The 22,116-nt window shown below is 43.8% G+C and overlaps 1 protein-coding gene across 1 annotated transcript in view; it reads right to left on the bottom strand.

The window, feature by feature from the left end:
• Nucleotides 1-19,908, bottom strand: part of SEMA3G (semaphorin 3G) — a 79,878-nt gene extending 59,970 nt beyond the window's left edge. The window contains exon 1 of the mRNA XM_079968047.1: nt 19,414-19,908. Within this exon, the coding sequence (XP_079824173.1) occupies nt 19,414-19,531 (118 nt within the window). The 5' untranslated portion in view covers nt 19,532-19,908. The remainder of the gene's footprint in view (nt 1-19,413) is intronic.
• Nucleotides 19,909-22,116: the final 2,208 nt, after the last annotated feature.

The raw sequence follows: 22,116 nt of genomic DNA, 5'->3' as shown, positions 1-22,116 counted from the left end.
CACACATGCACAAATGAAGGGCAAAAAAATAAGAAACATAAACCAGCCTGGGACCTGGATTTCTTAGCAATCTATCCAATGCAACCAAAACCCTTATGAATACAATTACAGTATCTAACTGTTCCAAGAACTGTGATTTTTTTTAAAAGTGCACAGCACTATGATGAATTTTAAAGCTACTAAAGCTTGCTCTTCTTTTAAGAGAAACCTGAACATAAGAAAATCCTGCTGGATCAGGCCAAAGGCCAATCGAACCCAGCATCCTGTTCTCACAGTGGCCAACCCAGTTGTCTATGGGGCAAAAGCACACTCCCCAGCAACTGATATTCAGAGGTATTCTACCTCTAACAGTGAAGGTAGAAAAATGACCAATTTGGCTAGCAGCCATTGACACACCCCCTCCATAAATTTGTCTAAACCTCTTTTATGTTAGCAGCCATCGGTGTCTCCCGTGGGAGCAAGTTCTGATACCTGAGTGTCATTACCTGGGACACAGGTGAATGTCATGATCCACTGGGGTCAATAAAGCAGACAGGCATTTCTGAGCATACATTGCTTTCACAGGTCTAATATTTCTGCTTTGACTCAGTTTGTACTGAACAATAGCTTACAATCCGCTATCAGCAGCTAGCAGGACACCAAGGAGAGGTTGTGCCGATTAGAAACGCAGGAGTTCTGCCAAGTCCCTTCAGGTTAGCTGGAAAGTGAAGTACAGAGTACCCTTATACTGACATGCTCTCGTCCTCTGTCACAGAACATGCTTCTGACACACAATTGATCTCAGCCTGCTAAGTGCTGAGCCTGCATAAACATGTTCTCAGTCACAACCACAATGTATCTGTGTCATTGTCCTGCATAAAAGTATATACCTAGCTAAGCAGAGATTTTTCATGCAACTCAACCTGTCTTTTTGCTAACAAGCAGGGCCTCGCTTATCAGCTTCACATACCAGAAAGGTGAAGTGGCCTTGAAAAGACTAGAAGCTCCAAGCTGACCGCTTCATGTAACAAACTACCAAAAATGCAACATTTTGCATGAGACAGAAAAATAGTGAATTCATAAACTTTGTTCAGAACTATCTATTGCCATGGTGCAGCTAGTCGAGCATACTTTTTTGTAAACCAATTAGAAGTGAACATGCGGAGTCCACAAGCTGTCCACGCATTCTATTATCCAAACATGTTGCTGAAAGGGATTGTTCACACAAGCTAACCATGCAAAGAGAATGTTATAAATGCATCTCGAATTTTGTATTCAAGGTCCAGAATTTGGAGGATTCCTCTGGATCAATTATTCTTACTGGAATCTGTAATAAATCTGAACTCTTTCCACAACGTTGCTGTCTTTATTTGGCTAAAGAGGACCGGTGTATTTCCAGACCCCCTTTGCAGGGTAACACAGTATTTAAGAAATACTTTCCTTCATCTATCCTGAATCTTCCAGCATTCAGCTTCATCAGATAGATGCCCACAAGTTGTAGTGTTATGAGAGAGGGAAATTATGCATGCCATGTATAATTTTATAAACTTCTATGGTGTCCCCTTTCATTCACCTTTTCTCTAAACTAGCAAACCCCAAGCGCTACAACCTTTCCCTATAGGGGAGTTGTGTTCTAGCCCCATGATCATTTTGGTTGCCCTTTGCTTGACCTTTTCCAACTCTTCAATATCTTTTTTTAGGTGAGGCAACCAGAACTGTACACAGTATTTCATATGCAGTTCCAACACAGATTTGTATAACGGCATTAGACAAGGGAGAAGGATATCTGTATTGAATCCATATCATAAGTATCCATTGTCCGGGAAGGCCCTTAGATGTACAAGATTAGGGCTAAAATACGAGAGTTGGGCAAACACATGTGTCTTGTCTGCTCTCCACTGTGCAGCTGGCTGTCTTTCTACTCCTATAGACTAATAGGACTCTCAGCAATAATAAGCACCAGAAGAGGCCACTTCAAAAGAAGACATATATTTTCCTATTATTAAACAGAAATAATACTTTCCTGTCTCAGAATAGCACTGGCACAGGCTCTCATGCTTTTGTTGCTTCAGAAAACTTCCTCTCCTTGAATAGGGAGGTTTGTGTTGATCTGGCAAGACTTTCCTCCTGCTCAAGTGTTTTCATATAGAAAGAGATTAATGCAGTAGAAGAATGGATGAGGGTCAGCTGCAACAGTGAGGTTCAGGGATTATGCCCAATCCCTCTCCAGAGTGCAATAACACTCAAAAATCCATTCTCTCGGGGAAAAGAATGATGGCATCATGGAGTGCCCTAACACATCTATTACATAATCTTCTGAGAAAAGGTACATTTATAACCAAAGACTTCACTGCAGCCACCATACACCAGAATTTTGAGTCTGGAGAGTTTCTTGAACTTGATTACCTAGGTTACATTCGGAAAGGGTTAGTTGTGCAAATTCCTTACTACCAATTCCTACAGCTTCTGGAGCAGTATGGTCGGTCTACCAAGAACATAAGAAGAGCCTGAATGGAGCAGGCTTAAAGGCTCATGCGTTCCAGCATCCTAGCCAAACATTTTACTGCACAGATTCATCTATCTGTGGCTTTAATATCTGCTGTTCATTAGAAGTTACATTTTTCTACCAATATGGATGAATCCTTCTGTGGGAATTCAAGTTCAGGGTGCATCAAGCAAAATCTGGTTGTGCCACATTAAATAAGGACAAAAGGATATACAAGTGGGACCTGTAACAAAATGTTGCAGTGTAGAGTGCTTCTGTTTAATGCCCTACTCAGCCAGTCATGTCTTGTTTCAGGATACAGTCGTACCTTGGTTGTCAAATGGAATCTGTTCTGGAAGTCCGTTCAACTTCCAGAAACATTCAAAAACCAAGGCGCAGCTTCCAATTGGCTGCAGGAGCTTCCTGCACTCAATCAGAAACCACAGAAGCTGCCTCAGATGTTTGGCTTCCAAAGAATGCTCACAAACCAAAACGTTTGACTCACAAGGTGTTCAGGATCCAAGGTTCGACTGTATTTTATTCTCTCACACCAGTTTTCCACCCTATCCTCTCCCATCACTCAACGTTATGACCATTGACCATGATAAGTCTTCACTGGGTTGGGCTTCCCCACTGAATATTGCTGGCACTTCAGCAAACCTTGGGACTCCCCCAAGCCTGCTGCAGTCTCTCTCTTGGACATGAGTTGTGCTGTTTCAGGTGAATGAAGTCTGCATGCAGAGAATGAGTTTACTATTAGTATATAATATTATGAGGATGTACGTCAAGGCCCAGGCACATTTCGTTCACTACAGCCATGGCCACATCTAGTAAAACATTCCCCTTACTAGAAGTGCTAAGCAGTTGGGGGAAAGTTATATTGATTGGGTGATTGTAAAGATGTCGTTGCAAGGCAGCTGTTGTGATTGCCTTCCTCCGACTGGCAAAAACATGCATGTTTGAAAGGGCACGCATGCATGAGCACTGATTTTTAGTACCAGCTCTACTGGAGTGCCTAGCTATCAGTAGTGGTCCTGTTTTTTCCTTTTGAAAAAATGGATTGTTTTAATGTATTCATTTTCTCTTGTAATCTGCATTGCTATTTACAATGAAAGGTAGTCTATAAATGTTTTTTAAAATAAATATAAGACTGTGAAGCAATTATCACTTGTGTTTTCCTGCTGGTGATCAACAGGGCCTCGTCTGGGTGACTTACTGAACCAAAGGCAACATCAAAGATGTTTAAAGGCTGGACTATAAAGAAGTGTTTGATGTCTGAGCTATAAGAGGCCCACAAATCTTTTGCTTCAGCCGGAGCCTGAAGTTTCAACACTGTTCTACAAGCAACGGAACCACATAGGGGTAGAGGGAAGTCAGGGGATTGGAGAAATCCCATATTTCGGTACTGTATTAAATGTACAAACATTTTGCAAAATGATACAGTTGTTCAAATTTTTATTTTTTATTTCTTAGTGTTTATTTTATTATAATGAAAACCAATAAAAATATCGTTTTAAAAAAATCAACACTGTTCTACGACAAACAAAAGAATGGTTTCTCTCTTCATCACTCCATTTACCAGTAAGCAAGGAAAGCCTGGGCTTTCTGCCCAGAGTTCCTCCACATATAGGCAGCACAGACTCACACTCACATTTATCCAGGCCTGTTGCTGCCAGGTCTCAACAGACCTGAGCAACTAAGTAAAGAGCCACTTCTTCTAGTTTCGTGGTGCTGCTGACACATCCCTTCTGCAAAATCTCTTCTTAGCTTTTGAGAAGGTTTCACTTCTCCCTGCTGCATTATTGTGTCACCATGGCACTTTGGGAAAAGATAAGAACCTGGCTCTGATTAAAGAGCCTCCCTTTTCACCTAATAACATGAACATATAGCCTGATCTGCTGCTGGCATGACAGATGGGTGATTGCCTGAGCAAGGGCTTCACATAGTCTGGGAAACCATAGGCCAAGCATGAAAACTCATGGGAATCAGTAATTCTAATCACATGCATTGGGCCACGGCTACTTATCTAGAAGGCAGGGGCAAGGCACTGGGAGCTCAGTGCAGTGTTGGCTTGCAGTGGAGCCAATCCATTGCTTCCAATGCTGTACCCAAACTGTACCTACACTGTCTTGCCTTTTAGTAAGAGGCAGGCTAGAGAGCGACAGAGCCCCCCACCTGCCGGTTCTGTTTCATCTTCCACTACACTATCGCTACAGTTCATCCACTGAAGATTGCTTATCGCCTTTGAGAAGCTCTATGAAGTACACAGATGAAGCTGGATTGTGAACAGGTGGGAATTCTAGAGAGATTAGGATCAGAAGAACAAAAGGAAACAGTGTACAGTCATACCTCAGGTTGCAAACGTGATCCGTGCAGGAGGAACATTCGCAACCTGCAGCGTTCGCAACCCACAACGCCGCGTCTGCGCGTGACACGATTTGGTGCTTCTGTGCATGATGTCATTTTGTGCTTCTGTGCATGTGCAAGCGCCGAAACCCGGAAGTAACCCGTTCCGGTACTTCCGGGTTTGGCGCGGTCCGCAACCCGAAAACATGCAACATGCATTTTTCGCAACCCGAGGTATGACTGTATCGTTAGTCAGCAATATTTAGGTGTGTAGTTCACTCAAGTTAGGATTACTACAGAAATAATAAATTAATCCACCTGCCTCCTATTGCATTCATCAGAAGAATTTAGGAAAGAGCTGTGGGCTTGGTAGCAGAGCATCTGCTTTGCATGCAGAAGGTCCTCATTTCAATCTCTGGCATCCAGAGGTAGGGCTGGGATAGAAGAACCCTGTTTGAAACCCTAGCTTAGAGATCTGATGCCAGTCAGCTTAGTCCAGGGGTCGGCAACCCGCGGCTCCAGAGCCGCATGTGGCTCTTTTACACCTTTGCCGCGGCTCCGGGGCGGATACTAGCGAGGCGAGGGGGCGCATTGTGTGCCCCAACACTCCCCACTGTGGTGGGCGCTGTACTGGCTGTGACGCCGCATGGGGGCGGGGCGTGCGTTAGTCACGCACCGTCCCGACGTCACCTTCCCGTCCGCCCGCCCGCTACATTGTAAGGGGCATGTACGCTGGTCACTGTTTTGAAGGGGAGTGAAGAACACACACACAAAAAAAGGTAACTTGTTAATTTAACGTTTATTTCTATGAGGAGGAGTAATTCTGAGGGGTCAAACAAAGAAATAATAAAAAAGGTGACAAAAAAGTTATTTTTATAATGACGAGTTTTGCGGCTCCCAGTTTTTTTTTCCTTCGGAAACGGGTCCAAGTGGCTCTTTTTGTCTTAAAGGTTGCAGACCCCTGGCTTAGTCCAATAGATGGGCCAAGGGTCTGACTCAGCTGACTGGCAGCTTCCTGGATTTCCATCTTGGTGTATTATAAGCCTATCTTCTGGGAAAGAGATCAGTAGGAATACTACCATATCCTCCTCACGTTCCTTGGAGTCACTGTTTTATTCCCAAATACATATATATATTTGTATATAAAAAAGGCCTCTCAACTGTACATGTCCTAAAAGTTTTCCTTCTGCACATGTAAAAGGTTTGAATTCTTCCCCATCTGACTGAGGGCTTGGTAGCTCTGCTGAATTTTATCTTTTAAATAGATAAAAATATGCTGTCCAGGTACACAGTTGTGCCTCTTAGGGAAATGAGAGCATCATCCTCAAAACCAACCACCAGAAAAGCAGAGTACTTGCAGCCCTTGAAGTTCTGAGTCAAGTTACTGATTGTGATGTGCAGGTGCTGCTATTAACCCATGATGTACACTGTCACGTCCCATCGAATGGAGAGAGCATTTGGAGTTTGCCCTGCTTGCCCTGTTCTTTTCAGCTGAGTCTACACAAAGAGCACCCTGAGTCGAAACTTCCAAGTGCAAACTACACAGCACTTTTTCCAGTGAAAGAGCTTTAAAATGTATAAATCCAACCACTAATATGAAAACATGGGGGTCCAATAAAATATTGGCATCCAAGAGAAAGGAACTTGTGGCTCCAAAGGCACATAAAATGGCTGAATCATTAATAGCCCTTAACCAGATATTTTATGTGGCAGGAAATTGAAATTCAAAGCTTTTGGCTAATGTGCTATGGAAAAAACAGGACAAGCACAAAAAATAAATAAATCTGTACACAACAGGGGGAAAGTAGCCTTACCTATCACCAGGAGCAATTAATTATACCTTTTTTACATATTATTCTAAATTAAATCAATTCCCCAAAGCCAACAAATATTGGATCAATTTGGAAGCAACCAGGCTGGGTGGGAAGATAATCTGGGTGCAACGCTCCTTTAGATTCATGATTTTCTCAATAAAACACATGCAGAACCCTTTCACTAGAAGCACCTTCCAAGTGTGGAGGGGTTGGCAGAAATCCTCCTCTCTGGTGCGTTCACTGCCCTTTGAGATAGATAGATAGATAGATATATATATATATATATATATATATATATATATATATACCCTTTGATATATCACCCTGTAGTGAAATGTGAGAATCTAAGAAAGGGTATAGTATTGTGGAAAGCTAAGAGCTATTTTTGGCTTGAAAAGGCTTTTTCAAGAATGGAAAAATGGGATCAGAAGAACAACTTATAATAGACAAAGGGACCTGGGATGTGAATGGGTACAAGTTCACCAGTTTTACCATTTGCTACTAGATTCCCAACATAAAACTGCATCCCTGCAGGATGCTTATGTAATTTGAAAAGCTAATATTATCATCTATTCCTATCTGTAAAAGTAAAAAATGTATATTGGGTTAGTTGGCAAATTGATAGGTACTCTGTGTGGACTGAAATGAGTTTGGGAATCAGATTTGGGCCAAAATATTGGTGAATTGCAATGGAAGAAGATTGGGTCAACTAAACCAGCCTAATTTATACCTTCCTTTATTAGGGTAAATACAATTAAAGTTATACACAGCTGGTATAGGATATAGTTACCAGAGGTCCCCGTTTCCTGGGGACAGTCCCCGGATTTACAAATCTGTCCCCGGAATCTCCCTAGATTTCATTTAACGTCCCCGGATTTATATTTTAAGTGTTGTAAATTTATTAGTAGGGAATGAATGTTGAGTGATTTGGTTCAACAGCACAAGACACATCATATGGGGACTGCCGGCGAGGCAAAATGGCGGGCGCCACGGCAGCAGGCAGCTCCTGAAGCCAGCCAGAGCCAACTACGCTACCAGGCTGGCTCTGGGCTGCTGGGAATGCCACTGCCATTGCTGAGAGGGAATCGGGAGAGCGCATCAACTGGGGAAACCGCTGACCACCCCCCCTTGTGACCCAAATCGAGCCAGGTGTGAGAGCGCCCGGCCACCTGGCCAACTGCCCAGTGGCGCTATGGGGCCAGGAAAATCCCGAAGCCAATGCAGGGGGAAGGAGAAGGAAGAGAGAGAAAGAGGAAGGAGAAAAAAGAGGGGAGCCCTGACCTTACTGTGCCACTGCTGCTGCCGTTTAGGAGGAGAAGTAGGAGAGCACCAACACGTGGACGAACCCAAGCCCGGCCTGAGCCTACTCCACGGCAGCTTGCGCTCCAAGAGAGCAGGCCAGGGCCAAGAGGAAGGCTGTGCAACAGAGACCACAGAAGCGAATATATTACTTCTTTTAAAAAAACAAAAACTTTTTTAAAATAACTTTTTTTCTCTTTCAAAAAAAAAAAGTTTCCCCGGATTCTTTGAAAAAAAATCTGGTAACCTTAGTATAGGACACTGGTTCAGCTTTCCCATATGACATCTGGGATTGCTCCATTATGTTGGAAGGGATGTGGACACAAAGAGACAGATCACAATCTTTTGTGGGGCTGCCCAGATAGCCAGATATTCTGGGGAGTAGTACATTAAGGAATACCTAAAATAATGCATGAATCAATCAATGGATTTTACACCTCACTAGGTGTCCTTCTCCATTAAAGAAATAAATGAAAAAAAATTAATGAAAGGTTTCTTGACATCCATGCTGGTGGCAGCAAGGCTATTGATTGTTCAAATGTGAAAGTCCTTGCAAGGCCTAAACTTGGACTTATATTGTAAAAAACATTTGTCTATTGGCCATTGCAGAGAACTCATGAAACAGAAACATTGAGAGGAACTTATAAACCAAGGACATTTTTTATTTTTATTTTTGCAGTATGGTGGCAATTTATCCCTAAATTGGTTGCAAGGTGCTTTCAAATTGCTCTGCTTTCTTTTGAACCACATCAGGAAGGCTAAGAGGGGAGTCTTGTCATCTGGGCAGCCCAGAACCTCCATACACACAATCCAGGCTTGCGAACCAGGGGAAGCCACTTCGGAGCTGCTAACACTGCAACTTGCCTTCACACTCAGAGGCACAACAACAATCAATGAAAAGGGATTTGAAGACAAGCTGGCAGCAGCTTCTCATGCCATGAATATCAGGGCTTTACTCCTGCTTGACTCCTGCGTGGTCTGGAGTTAACTAATAGAATTGAGTTAAATAGACTGTCACCTGTTTAATATATCAATAAAAACCATTTAAAATGAATAAATCCTACATAGAGAAGAAAAATTGTTACTTCCAGAGTCTGGGTGGAATTTTCAAAATCCCTTTTTTTTTTTTTAATTTCCATGTCTGGCAAAAGCAAATGAATATCCTATTCACCTCTCCTTTTCCATTGCAAAAGCCTCAGCAGCGCCTGCCCCAAACAGCTGTTTCCCTGCGCACCAGATAAGTGTCAATGGGCCTTAAGATTCTTTATCAGAAGACCATTCACAACCAGCCGTGAAGCATGTTTCACTCCCCAATGGGGGGGGGGGTTAGCCATTTTGATTGCCTTGCCAGCACTGGAAGGATTGCACCGGCCTGCAACCACCCCCACCCACCCCAGAAATTCTTGTAGGGTAAAAGTTCAAGAAAAGAATAGTGTGGAATTGTAGGCACTCGAAGCATAATCCTAGCTTGCCCTCCTCATTAAATGCTTAAAATGTTGCAAAGCCTGGAATCTACATGGCCTGGGAACTTTTCAAACAAGAGAAAATTGGCTCTGGACAGCAACTGGCAGCGAGTGGCTTTACAGAACAGAACCCAAGAGCAACTTTCTCCATCCTGCTGTCCTCCAGATGCTTTAACTACGGCTCCAAATTGCATTGGCCACGCTGTCAGAGGCTGTTGTGAGTTGCAGTTCAAAGAACTGGAAGGCACAAAGTTGGGGAAGGCTATCCTAAAACAGTCAGTGAAGATAGCAATGTCTAAGCACTCAGCATGTCCTTAGTAATTCAGCAATGGATGCTCTGGCATCAACTTTAAATGTGAAATAAATATAAATAAAAATGCCTCTAGGAAAACTGCACAAGGAAAGCAGTGACTGAAGTGATAGCTGACCAGGAGGTGCTACACACAGGTGCAAATCACATCACCTGGCATAACTTAGCTAAATGTGCATCTCAGCTCCTTGGCAGAAGGGCAAGATAAGCATATAATAATATGCGTATTTTATTAGCAGAGTCCCACTCTAGTGATTATGAGATACACAACAGCACTTTCTCTTTGGTGGCTCCCTAAGGTTTTGGTCCAGATCCAACGTGAAATTTGCTTTTGAAAAGACTCAACCTTCTATTGCATATACAGCAAGGACTGCTTAGCTGGTTTTCTCTTAAAGCAGGAACCCCCTCAAATAGCAGAGTTTTCCCAAACAAGCATGTAGCCTTGGTGTCTCTCATGTGCAAAACAAACATCAAGGAGTTCCCACCCCGCAAAGGTAACTATTCTTATCAGAGTAAGCTTACTACTTCCTTGTATGTACCTACACACTGTGAAGGAAACTATGTGATGCAGCTGGTCTCAGGAAGTGGAAAATAACATCCAGAAATACTAAAAAAAAAAAAAACCTCCAAAGGGCGGGACAGGATTCTGCCTCTTTCCAGTTAATCCTGGCTGTTGACACACTTGCCTCACTTGGCACCTCTCTGGATTGTCACACAGCCAGCTCTTGCTCTTTGAGGATTTTATTATCCCTCCTTACACCATCCAAGCTCAGCCTTCCAAAACAGAACTCCTAAGCCAATTCTCTCCTTCTGCTGCTTCTCTTACTCTCAGGTTGCCTCCTGCATTGCAGCTGGTGGCTCTCTTGCATTATTCCCAAGGCACAAACCTGATTCTCTCCCTCCATCACTGCTGCGTGATCACAACATTTGTGCACTGTGTGCTCCCAAAGGCAAGAGTAAAATGTAAACATGGAATTATATTTTGCAGTAGGGATGGGCCACCTCAAATGTGTGCAAAAATGAGTCAGCTCCTTAGATGAAACAATCTATTTGCAAACCGTAAGCCTTTAAAAAGAAATCATTTGTTCAGCTTCCTCTGTGCCCTTTCCCAAAGAACACATCACATTATACTTTACACTAGAACAACCCTGGATAGTGAAAGAAACTTTCAAGCCACACAATCAGAACAGAGGAAAGGTTATTTCTAAAGCTATCTCAAGAACATATATGTTGCTATGGAGAAGGCTCATGTTGCTTAGCTAAAAGAAATCTGGGCACTGATTACATTTGCAAACCCTGGACACTCTTCCACAAGATCTGCTGTGTCACTTTCAGGCGAATTAGGGCTGGGAGTGAGCTGCAAGCCTGACCGTGAGAGTCTTTTACTCAACAAATAAACTAAAGCATGAAAGGATGACCTGTTTAAAAATAAACTACAAGGGAAAGGAAACTGAGAGGGTGAGGGGTGAGCAAGACACCTCACTGTGTCAAAGGAAGATGACAACGATGTTTTGGTCCTGCTCCTTTGCAAGAAGGAAAAATGGAAAGGTCTTCTTGAATGTGAGATGTGATAAACAGTGGTCCATGCAACACCATCTCCAAAGACAGCCACTCAACATCCTCCTGCTCAGTGTGGGGTCTGGCACAGGCCTCCCCACAGCTTAGCACTGGAGAGAGTCAAGACTGTACTCAGTGCTGCTGTTCCACTTGTGCAACAGACTTCTGCATTGGGGCTTTCCATTCCTCCCCTTCCCCCAGCAGTCTCCTGCGCACCCTCAAAATCTGCTCCAGGGGGTTGGGGGATACCACAGGGGAGATTCTGAGTGTGCATGAGGGACAGAGAGAAGGAAGTCGCTGCTTGTGTGGTACTGGAGACAATGCTAAGCACTCAGGTGAATTTGTGCTTGAAGCCTAACACCCTCCAATTCATGCACAGCTTGACTGGATATTCTTGATTTTTATGGTTCCATGAAACATTAGACTTACTTCCAGAAACCAGAGGGCCATCCAGCAATCGGTCAATGAGTGTGTGATAAAGGAAATAAGCTACACAGGTTTCTCTTTTAATACACAGACATGCTTTTTCAAAACTCTAGAAGACAGTAGCCTTTGCAATGAAACAGATACAGTAGTACCTCCGGTTAAGTACTTAATTCATTCTGGAGGTCCGTACTTAACCTGAAACTGTTCTTAACCTGAAGTACCACTTTAGATAATGGGGCCTCCTGCTGCTGCCGTGCCGCCGGAACACGATTTCTGTTCTCATCCTGAAGCAAAGTTCTTAACCTGAAGCACTATTTCTGGGTTAGCAGAGTCTGTAACCTGAAGCGTATGTAACCTGAGGTACCACTGTATACATATAACCCCCGCAGAGGTCTGATCTAAAATCTGTTGTGGTTTCAGAGATATTTGTGCATGCACCATTTAAACCTTGCTCAACACCAGTCCCGTACCTGAAATGAAAAGAAACGACTCAGAGACCTTTGGGATATGCTTGGGATACATCTTGCCCCTTCCACATGTCCCTCTCTCCATGGTAAATTACCATGGCTTCAGAATTCTCGTCTCAGCCTTGGGTCTAACTCAAATTGGTAGCTGTTACATTTGAAATTAAGCACGTATGTTTGCACCTTAAAAAGATCAGAAGTGCTCAGATACATTTCAAGAAGATGCCACCAAAACCCAGAGCTTTAACATGTCCTTCACATACAGGTTTGCTTCTTATTCATGTGACACCATCCACCACCACCACCAGTAAGCAGCGCGTTCGCCTGTGCTCATAGCTTGCATTTCTTTGCCTCTTCACCTCCCATCACCTTTGATCATTGTCCATGCTGGCTGGGGCTGATGGGCGTTGTAGTCCAAAATGTCTGTAGAGCACCACACTGGCTACCCCAGTACTAAAAACTCCATGAGCCCGGCCTCCTCCAATCTAAATGGGGGGTTGGTTGGTTGGTTGGTTGGTTGGAGGGGTGTTATCTACTTTCTTTAGTGAGGACGTCAGTGTTTCGCTTTGGGGGGGGCACTGTTGAGCATCACCAGTTTTTATTTTGCAAAATGGGAATTCTGAGGTGCCCACAAGTTTCTTACATTTTTTCCCCTAAGCCCAAAATGTCTGGCGAACCTTGAATTGTGGCGGGCACACTTTGGGTCATCATCCTGGAGACCTAGAAGCCAATCAGGGCTGGGTGGAATGTTAGTCAAACAGGAAGGGGTAGAGAGTTAAATGATAGAACCTGGGCAAGGCTTGGAAGGTGTTTGGGCTAGGGAATTACCTTGGTAGATTGGGGCTTGCTGGGCAGGACAAACCAAATGATTTCCCTCAAGGGTAGGAAAAGTTTCTAGAAGGGGCTGGGGGCATTTGACCACCTTCGTAGATCAAATGGTCATTCTAGGAGGCACAAGTTTAAAGTAGGCATTTTAAGTAAGGTTCTTAATTTCTTCTGTAAAGTGATTTTGACTGAAACAAAGTGCTGTGCCTTAGAAGAGTAACCACAAAGCTTTAACCCTCATTGAGTGTGCATAAATAAAAATCCAGTTTTCTTTACAACGTGCCTCAGCCTTACTTTGATCCTCTGGTTAAGGGATAAGTGGTCAAAGCTTTTCCTTTCACATTATTAAGAAACCTTGCTGCTGGATATTAGAAAACACTACAACATAGACCTCTTAAGTGTTACTGACAGGGAGCATCTAAGTTTTAAAGCACCCAGTCACATTACCTCGCTCCCATTGTTGTAAGCCAAAAGTGGCTTATCTCCAGAGTTTGCCACAGTGATTATTGTTAACAATCAGTGAAAGTGCTGAATAGTTACACAGGCATATGTTAATATGTTGAATATTTTCATTCAGCTGTATCTCTATGGTGTTTTCCTAATAAACATAAGTTATTTTAATGAGAATGGATTTTGAAGAGAAGCTTTAAAACATACACTTTTGGTCCTTTAGTGAGCCAAGCCTTGCATTTTAGAGAAAAGCAGTTGGTTAGAACAGGCCACGTGCTATTCTATAAAATATCTCTAATGGTTATTACTGTTCCTCTCCCTGAAACAGAAGACTGAATATAGAGGGAAATCATGCTAGATGTCAACATGAAAATATTTTGGTTTGGGCTCCATGAATTATGGTAACTTTTGAATCTACTGTAGCCACACAGAAAGATCCACAAGGGCAGCTGCCAACTATACCACTGAAGTAATGTTTGAATTAGTCTTCAGTTGAATACTTGGCTTGAAAAAACAAAAAACAAACGCAGGATATTTTGAAGGGCTGGAACAATTTTGCTTTCTCCAAAGTGGTACATTTCCTTTTTAAAGATCTGCACAGATCTAGATATCAGATGGGCACAATGCCATTTGGACATGGGGTCCACAGTGGAATGAAAGGGGGGAGCAGGATTCTCCCTATGCCACACCATTCCTGCATTCTGATGTGTATCTTGCGGCTGCCTCCTCTATGTTTCCTATTCCAGAAGCTAAGGGAGGTGCAGACATGGCCTATTCATACCCTAAAAAGCAACGCTTTTAATTTTATCCAGTTTTCAACAAATGCAGGCCAAGAATCAAGACCAGGATATTTGTGGGTTCTGTTATTTGCTGTGGAATCTCCCCTCCTTGGAATTCTCACAGGCCCTAACAGCCCAGTTTTTGGGTACAAGCCTGCAGTTGTGTTGCTTACCCATTAATAAGCTTGGTGGCACCTTAAACAAAAGACTTGTGTGTGTGATGTGTGTTTGCTGTTAACAGGTAAACATGGCTGCCCCTCTGGAATTCTGTGCCCATTGTTATCTTGAGCTACTCATTCACATTTTTAGGCATTGGTCCAAGTGCCTTGATTATCGCTGAAATAATTTGCAGTCCAGTTTTCAGTAATAGCACCTATTAATGTTTCTGCAAGCATTCATAAGCTGCAATGTAAATTATAGGTATTCAGCTATGACAACTGTTGGAGAGGTGTTGAAAGAGGAACTATATTTAAACATCAAATTTAGGTTGGTTTATTTTTTCAAGCAGTCCAAGATGCGGACTGTTCTCAAACAATCTCTCCTAGCTTGGAGCTGCTTGAACACTTTCAGATTTATATTTTCCTTGTTTTACAACACCCCCTATGGTAGATGGATGCTGTCTGACAAGCAAGTTTAGAAAACCAAATCTGTCAGAAATTGAATGCTTGCATTATTTTTTAGCGTGATTCATTTTACTTCCCTTCTATGATGAGGCAAATGTCCATGACTACAAAGTACTTAAAGAATAACTCAACTGAGGATTCAGAGTCTTTACCATTTCCAGTCCTGAGGCTCTCAGATCATTAGATACATCAGTCTGGGCTTCAGCCAGTACCGCATCTGCCTCTGGTGAAAATCTGCATGAGTATTCAATCTAAGGCAGCACAAGCCCAACTCTTCTGTTTTGTGTTTCCTGCATTCCCTCAGCTGCTCCTAAAGGCAGACTTTCCTCCATTTCCTTTAGCCTATTTGAGGCTAAGGAGACTTTGCTTGCTGACCACAGTCTCTCATATTGCATGCAGCTGGATCTTGAAGCAACGAATATCCAGTCAGAAAGAGAAATTTTATGTCTAAGTATGTGCAGCTGCCATTTTATCAATACCTCAATGAGATGCTATACTCCAAAACTACCCACAAGCATGGGCCTCTATGCATATTCCAATGAGAATCAAATGTGGATTTGACCCCTGGCTTCCATAGGAGCCAGGCAACAAAATAAATGCAGAAAGGAACAAACCTTCTGGCTAAGACGCAAGTCCAAATGTATGTCTCTGATTCTTGCATTTTGTACTTTCTTCCTACCCATCTTCTTACACAAAGGTCTCCATTCTCAAGAAAGACTCATTTGGTTCCCAACCATAATATTGACACTGAGTGACTTTGTGATATGGGCTGTCCAAACTACAGTTCTCAAGTCTTTGGGTTTTCCTCTTTCTTGTGAAAACATTGCTAAGCTTTTGGTGTCAGAAAACACTAGGAATTCCTGTCCAGGAGCTGCAAAGTTAGCAACCGTCTGTCTTGGGAGGCAATGGAGGAAATCAAACTGTTGGAAGGTTACAGCACCTACTGTGACTGTAGAGACTGGTATGTTAGAGACATGTTTTGTTGTAGCTGGGGCAGATTAAGGCGTCTGGTTGTGTTGCTGCACATGCACCATGGTGCTCCTTCTCTCTACGTTCCTCCCAGCAGTCATTCCTCCTCTGGCCACTGCTATAGATGCACAACCTGTCTTCAGGCCCTGTGTTCTTCTGAAAGGGATTCCCACACAGCAGCGGTAACGTTGCCAGCCTTCATGTCACATTTGTACACATCTTTGTAATGCAACAAAACACATTAGCAGGGCTTCAATACAATTGTTTGCAAATTAAAGACATTTAAAACATGGGAGAACAATCACATATCCTCCCAGCTAATAATCTCAGGGTCTCCAGGAACGGTGTATTTCAGCCATCAAATGCCTCAGTAAGCAAGTAGGTTTTTAAAGTTCTCTTGAATGTTAGTAAAGATGCAGACAGATGCACCTCATCGGGGAGGGCAATGCATTCTACAAATGAGTAACCACTACAGAGGAGGGCTCGAGATAGATCAATTGGCAACTGAGAGGCATCCAGCAGTGGCAGCACCTACAGGGCATCCCACATTGGTTGTAGCGTGCAAGATGGTTGACACAGGATGGGACACTATTTTAGGTACTTTTTATGGCTGTGTGTGCTTACACTTGAATTGGATCCAGTAGTTCACTGTAGATCTGACAGTAGCCAAACTTTTGGGGGATTAGAGATGGCAAGTGAATGGCTAGGTGGGGAGTGTATTTCTAACATGCAATCGACCCTAGTCCATATAGCATTACACTGCTGAGGAAACAGAATTGACATTTGCAGAGCAGGCATTCCAAATATGTATGTGCTTTAGCCACTCCTAAGCTTACTAGTTCAAGCTCTGCAGACCTGACAGATTCAACCGGAATCACCCCAGTTGAGAGTGAGAGCAACAGGAAACAACGCAATCTGTATCTTGGAAGTGCTAGCCCTGGTTGAGACAGTTTGGGCAACATTACAAGCACATGGAACACCTGGAGCATCTTCCCTTGCTCTTATTCATGCTACCTGCTCTGAGATATGATCATCCTGCCCCGAAGCTGGCTAAAGAAAACAGAGCCTTGACAGCTGAAAAAAAGCAGGCTATGGTTGTTACAACTTTCTCCTGGGAACACAGAGAGGGTGGGTGGTGGGGGCTCATAGCCCAGCAGCAGAGTGCATGTTTTGCATAAAAAAGGACCCTGGCATCTCCAGTTCAGAAGGCTCTCAGAGAGCAGGGCTGTTTCCTGGCTGAGACCTTGAAGAGGCACTGCAAGTGAGTGCAGGCACTGGCTAGATGGAGTAAGAGAACCATCAGGCTGTGTCCAGCAGAGCCATCCCATTAGCACAGTGTAAGAAACCTTAGACACATGGGCTAACCTTGGCCACCAAGGGATCCAGTTTGGCACACCTGTCAAAGCAGCCTGCATTATAATGGCATCATGTGATTGATGGGAGGGTTTCCCCATTCCCTGTCAAAGTTGGTCCATAGGTTCCCCACTGCTGCATAAGCAAAAAGAATTCTGCCTGAGCTCCCCCCCTCCAAATATGCTTTGGGGGATTGATGGAACCCCCAGAACAGGATTTGGGGGAGGCAAAAGAGGGAGGAGAGAGAGAAAAAAAGTCCTGCTGTGCAAACAGAAGACATTGCACTAAGAGAACAACTTAGCTGGCTACAACCCATAGTTTTTAACCTGCCATGAGCTGCATTTAATGTTCTGTAAGAGTGGTAGGTTGCTACTTGGGGGGGGGGAGGACCATATATTGTTATTTTCATCTCATTTCATTTTAAAAAAATATATACCCAATCTTTTAAGAGAGGTCCCTTCAACATTACAACATTTAAAAGCAAAACATCTCAATCAGTAAAAGCAATAAAGCAACATAAACAACACACCTAACAGTTCTTTTAAAAATCACACAGAAGAAAAAAGAACACAAGAGAGAAAAGGAAGCCACACAATGACATCAGAAAATGTTGCAAACTTCTAATAAATACTGTACACCAGTACATAGTCAACTGCCTAATGTGCTTTGGCAAAGTGAACATAAGAAAAGCCCTGCTGGATCAGACTAAAGCTGGATCTTAGTCAGCATTCTGCTCCCACAGTGGCCTACCTGGTGCTTATGGGAACCCCAAAAGCTGGACATGAGCACAACAGCACTCTCTGCTCCTGCAGTTCGTATTCACCATATCGCATTTAATACTGGAAGTGATTATAGTAGTCTTTGATAGCGAAAAGGGGCAGAGAGGCCAAACAAAAATCAGCAGCAAGTTTTACACCTAGGCTTGCTCAGGTGAATTCAGTGGAGTTTCCAATTGTTTAGCTGATCCCTTTAGCAATAACTACTTTATGCAGTTATTATCAAGAGATAATGTTCATTGTCATGCTGTAAAAAGCTTCACCTGCTGATTTCTGCACAAGCAGCTGCTGTTAAAGGCGCAAGACCAAAGCTGGCTGGTTTTTCCTTCCTATTCAGTTGGCAGTTCTGCTGGATTTTCATGTACATTTGGCATGCGTTATATGTGCTGCATTTCATAAATGAGTGTTCCTGGAAATGATCTGTTCAAATGTGTGCTACATACATAGCAAGAGATAGCACACAGAGGAGAAAATACGGATGCTGACATGTATGCAACTTTGCCCCCATTTCTCCACGACCACCTATATTACTTCATTCTCACAAGCTTCCTGTTCTTGATCCCTAGGACACTTACACACTTTGACAACCCAGCCAGGCATTGCTTCCCACCCAATGCCAAGATCCCTCACCTGCCATCCCTGTTCTTACACCTTCTCTTACTCAACTCAGGAAATAAGTCATGATCAAAGCTCTTCAATGGATTCTATCATCCGCCACTTCTCTGAAGAATGTGGAACTCAGTCCAAAGAATCTCCATGTGGCAACTGGGAGCCAATAAAGTACCCAGCAAACAAAAAAGTGCACATGGCACCATCCCAGCCTGAACTACTGAGACACACAGAGAGAGCTGTTAGCATGTTCTAGAGGATAACATGCTGGATTGGTGTCATGTATGAAAACAAAGAAGTACTTCTAAGCCTCTCCTGTACTTGCTGTGGTACAGGTGAAGGACCAACACACAGCAGAAAAATACTGGCCAAGGTTGTGTGTTCACATTCTCATTGTTAACCAACTTAAGCTGGAAACACGTATACACATACATACACACAGCGCTTCCAGACTGCCATTATTTTCAGGTATGATACAACATCTTCTAACCTCCCCACAAACATTTCAGAATGAATGCTCCTTAAAACCACCCCTGTTGCCTGATTCCCCTGCAAACAAATCGCTATGAGTGAAACAGGTCTTCTGAAAGCGCCCATACACACAGAAGCTTCAGGTGTGGAGGCAGACTTGGCTTTCTTTGGAAAAACAGGGTTCAAAGCCTAACTCTTCCCTCGACTTCCTGACCCATGGATGCGACTCGCTCGAGCCGCAGTTTCTCAGCCTCCATTGCTCATCTGTAAAATGGGAACATTAAAGTCCCACCTCCAAAGATTATTTGGAGGCTAAATAAGAAAAGAAGGCGGGCATCAAATATGATTTTTTTTTCAAAGGGGGGGGAATGCTTTCTACTGAGTGAGGTGCTAGAATAGGTAATCATAAGCTTACCTTTAGATGAGAGGCGAAGTCGAGGCACGCTGCCCTTCGTGGCACCGCAGCTGGCAAAGGGGTTGCAGATGAGCCACCACCAAGTCGCCAGGCCAGCCAAAATGTATCCACCTTTCATGGTCCCTCGCTTTGCCTCTCGCAGGGAGGCAGCCGCTCCTTCCCGTCAGTTCAGAGGGGTTGCCACCCTGACCCCGCTTCTCCCTTCGCGACAGGGACGCCCCTCAGTGCGCCGCCGCCGGCTTGCTAGAAGTGGCGGCTCCCGCAGCGCGCGCTTTCTCCCTCTACACACTAAACGAGCGCGACGCGCCCTCAGGAGTTCGAGCCGGCCGCGCGTCTCCTGCAAAAGTTTTATACAGGCAGGGCTCCACCCAGCTTCTCAGCAAGGCGATCGCCAGAGACCCAGAGAGCTGAGGCGGGGAAAAGACGCGGGAGGGAGGCCGGCCTTCAAGGACTTCCCGCCAGCCGCACGCGCCTGAGGCGACTAAGCTGCCCCACCGAGCGAGGCACCCCTCAGGGTGTGGATGTATTTGTGCATGTGTTACATTTCTCCTCAGTGCTGCCCACTCTCACCTTCCGCTGAGACGGGAAAGCAACCGCCAAGTTAAATGTCCCCCTTCTGTAGCTCCAAGCTGACTGACTTCTGTCAATTCTCACGAAAGGGGGATGGAGTTGATACCTGGAACTGGGTTTGGGGATCTAATCTCCTGTAATATTTCCCTACTACACCCTCCTCTCCATGCCTGCAACGGTTTTTCCATCCCAAAGAATGCACTCCCCACACCCGTTCCCCCATCTGAAAAATAAATATATTGATTCCCCACTCTAGCCAAATGGACACAGTCCAGCAGTGTCTCTCAGGTTCTCCTTGCTGCCAGATGTGTCCATTTGAACTGCCCCCGTTACCTGCTCCTTTTTGTTTCTTGCACTGATCTCACTTTACGCACATCCTGAGCTGGCGCTGGCGCCTGTTCCAGATAAAACGGAGCAGAGAAATAGGATGCCTAAGAGTGGCTTGCTCTTTAAAAAACATATTGATACCCATTTTTGAGCCTGACCAGCCTGGTCACCAAAGCAAAGCAACAGAATGGAAGAACATGGAGCCACTACCAGGGATGCCTGACTCATACGTTGACCACAAGTTGGCCTTATTTCCAAGTAAATATGCATTGGTCAATAAAGGCTGGTCCATTTGGGCAGATGGGGGCCTGCCCCACCATCTCAGATGGGCCCCACCTGCCTGCAATTTACATGTGTGTAGCATCAGGGAGGAGGATGGAAGCAAAACTGCCTTCTTCCCCATCAGCCCCAATGAGCACCAGTCGCCACTTTGCATAGGATGAAGCTGCATGGTGTAAACTACCTTGAACACATTAATTTTTTTTAAAGGAAGTGACTGTGGAGAAATGACGAACTGCAGGTCCAGTGGCCCATGCAGACTATCATCCTCTTTCTGACACTGGCCAAGCCCAGACGCTTAAAGATTTTGTAACAGCATAGGTTTCTAACAGAAGACTCCATTCCAGCATCTTCTTCATTATTTCCTTCAGCCTCTAAAAGCATTAGATCATGGAAAACGACAAAGAAACCCTGAGCTTCTAACCCTAACCTATTAGCCACAGATACTACATTTGCTTTTATCTATTGAATTGGTATCCCACCCTTTCTCCCAAAGGAACCCAAGTCTATTGAAATTGTTTTAGTTATACCAAAGATCAGGGAAGGTACCACTAAGGCCAAGAGGATGCCAGTGTGGTTAACAAGCAGTGCCAAGGAAGGCGTTAGAGGCAAGAAGGCTTCCTTCAGGAAACTGAAGCCTTGCCTGTAAATGGTCTGGACTTACCAGTAAGTGTTAGGCTGTGAGATGGCCAGGTTTGCTGATGTCACCATATTGTTCAGGGTGGTAAGAACAAAAAGGAACTATGAGGTGCTCAAAAGTATTACTCCAAACCAGGCTAATGAGCATTAGAATGGCAAATGCAACTCAGTAGAAACAAGCATGAAGTGATGCACATTTGAGCAAAATAAATAAGTAAATCTCTAATTTCACATGTATGCTTATGGAGTCAAAAATATACTTGCATACAGTACTGATGATGACTGTTCAGGAAAGACATCTTGAAGCCGTGATGGACAATTCAATGAAAATGTCAGCCCAGTGTGTGGCAGCGATGAAAAAAACGTAAATTCCCTGTTTGGAATAATTAGGAAAGGGTTTGAGAATGAAAGTGACAGTATCATCATGCCATTGGACAGATCTACATGCAACTACATTTGGAATACTGTATACCCTGTATACAAGAGCTTTTCCAAACTTTTCATGTTGGTGACACACTTTTTAGACATGCATCATTTAACGACACAGTAATTCAGTCTTACTAGCAAACAGGAGGTTAAGCTAACCACTTTCCGGCCCCAGTAGGAGTGCCAGGAGTGTTTGTGCAACACACCTACACACTGCAGCTGGCACACTAACATGTCACGACACACAGTTTGGAAAGCTCTGATGTATACAGTTCTGGTTGCCTCCCCTTAAAAAAGATACTGTAGAGCTGGAAAAGGTTCAGAAAAGGACAATAAAAATGGTCAAGGCGCTGGAACAATTCCACCCCAAGTAAAGACTGAAACATTTTGGGCTTTCTTTTTAGTTTAGAAAAAATGACAAGTACCGGTAACTGGAAAATGATAGATGTGTATAAAATTGTT

The sequence above is a fragment of the Podarcis cretensis genome (genome assembly GCF_951804945.1).
Source record: "Podarcis cretensis genome assembly, chromosome: 2".
In the NCBI taxonomy this organism is placed as follows: Eukaryota; Metazoa; Chordata; class Lepidosauria; order Squamata; family Lacertidae; genus Podarcis; species Podarcis cretensis.
The sequence above is the reverse complement of the archived record's forward strand: the minus strand, read 5'-3'. Positions and strand labels throughout refer to the sequence as shown.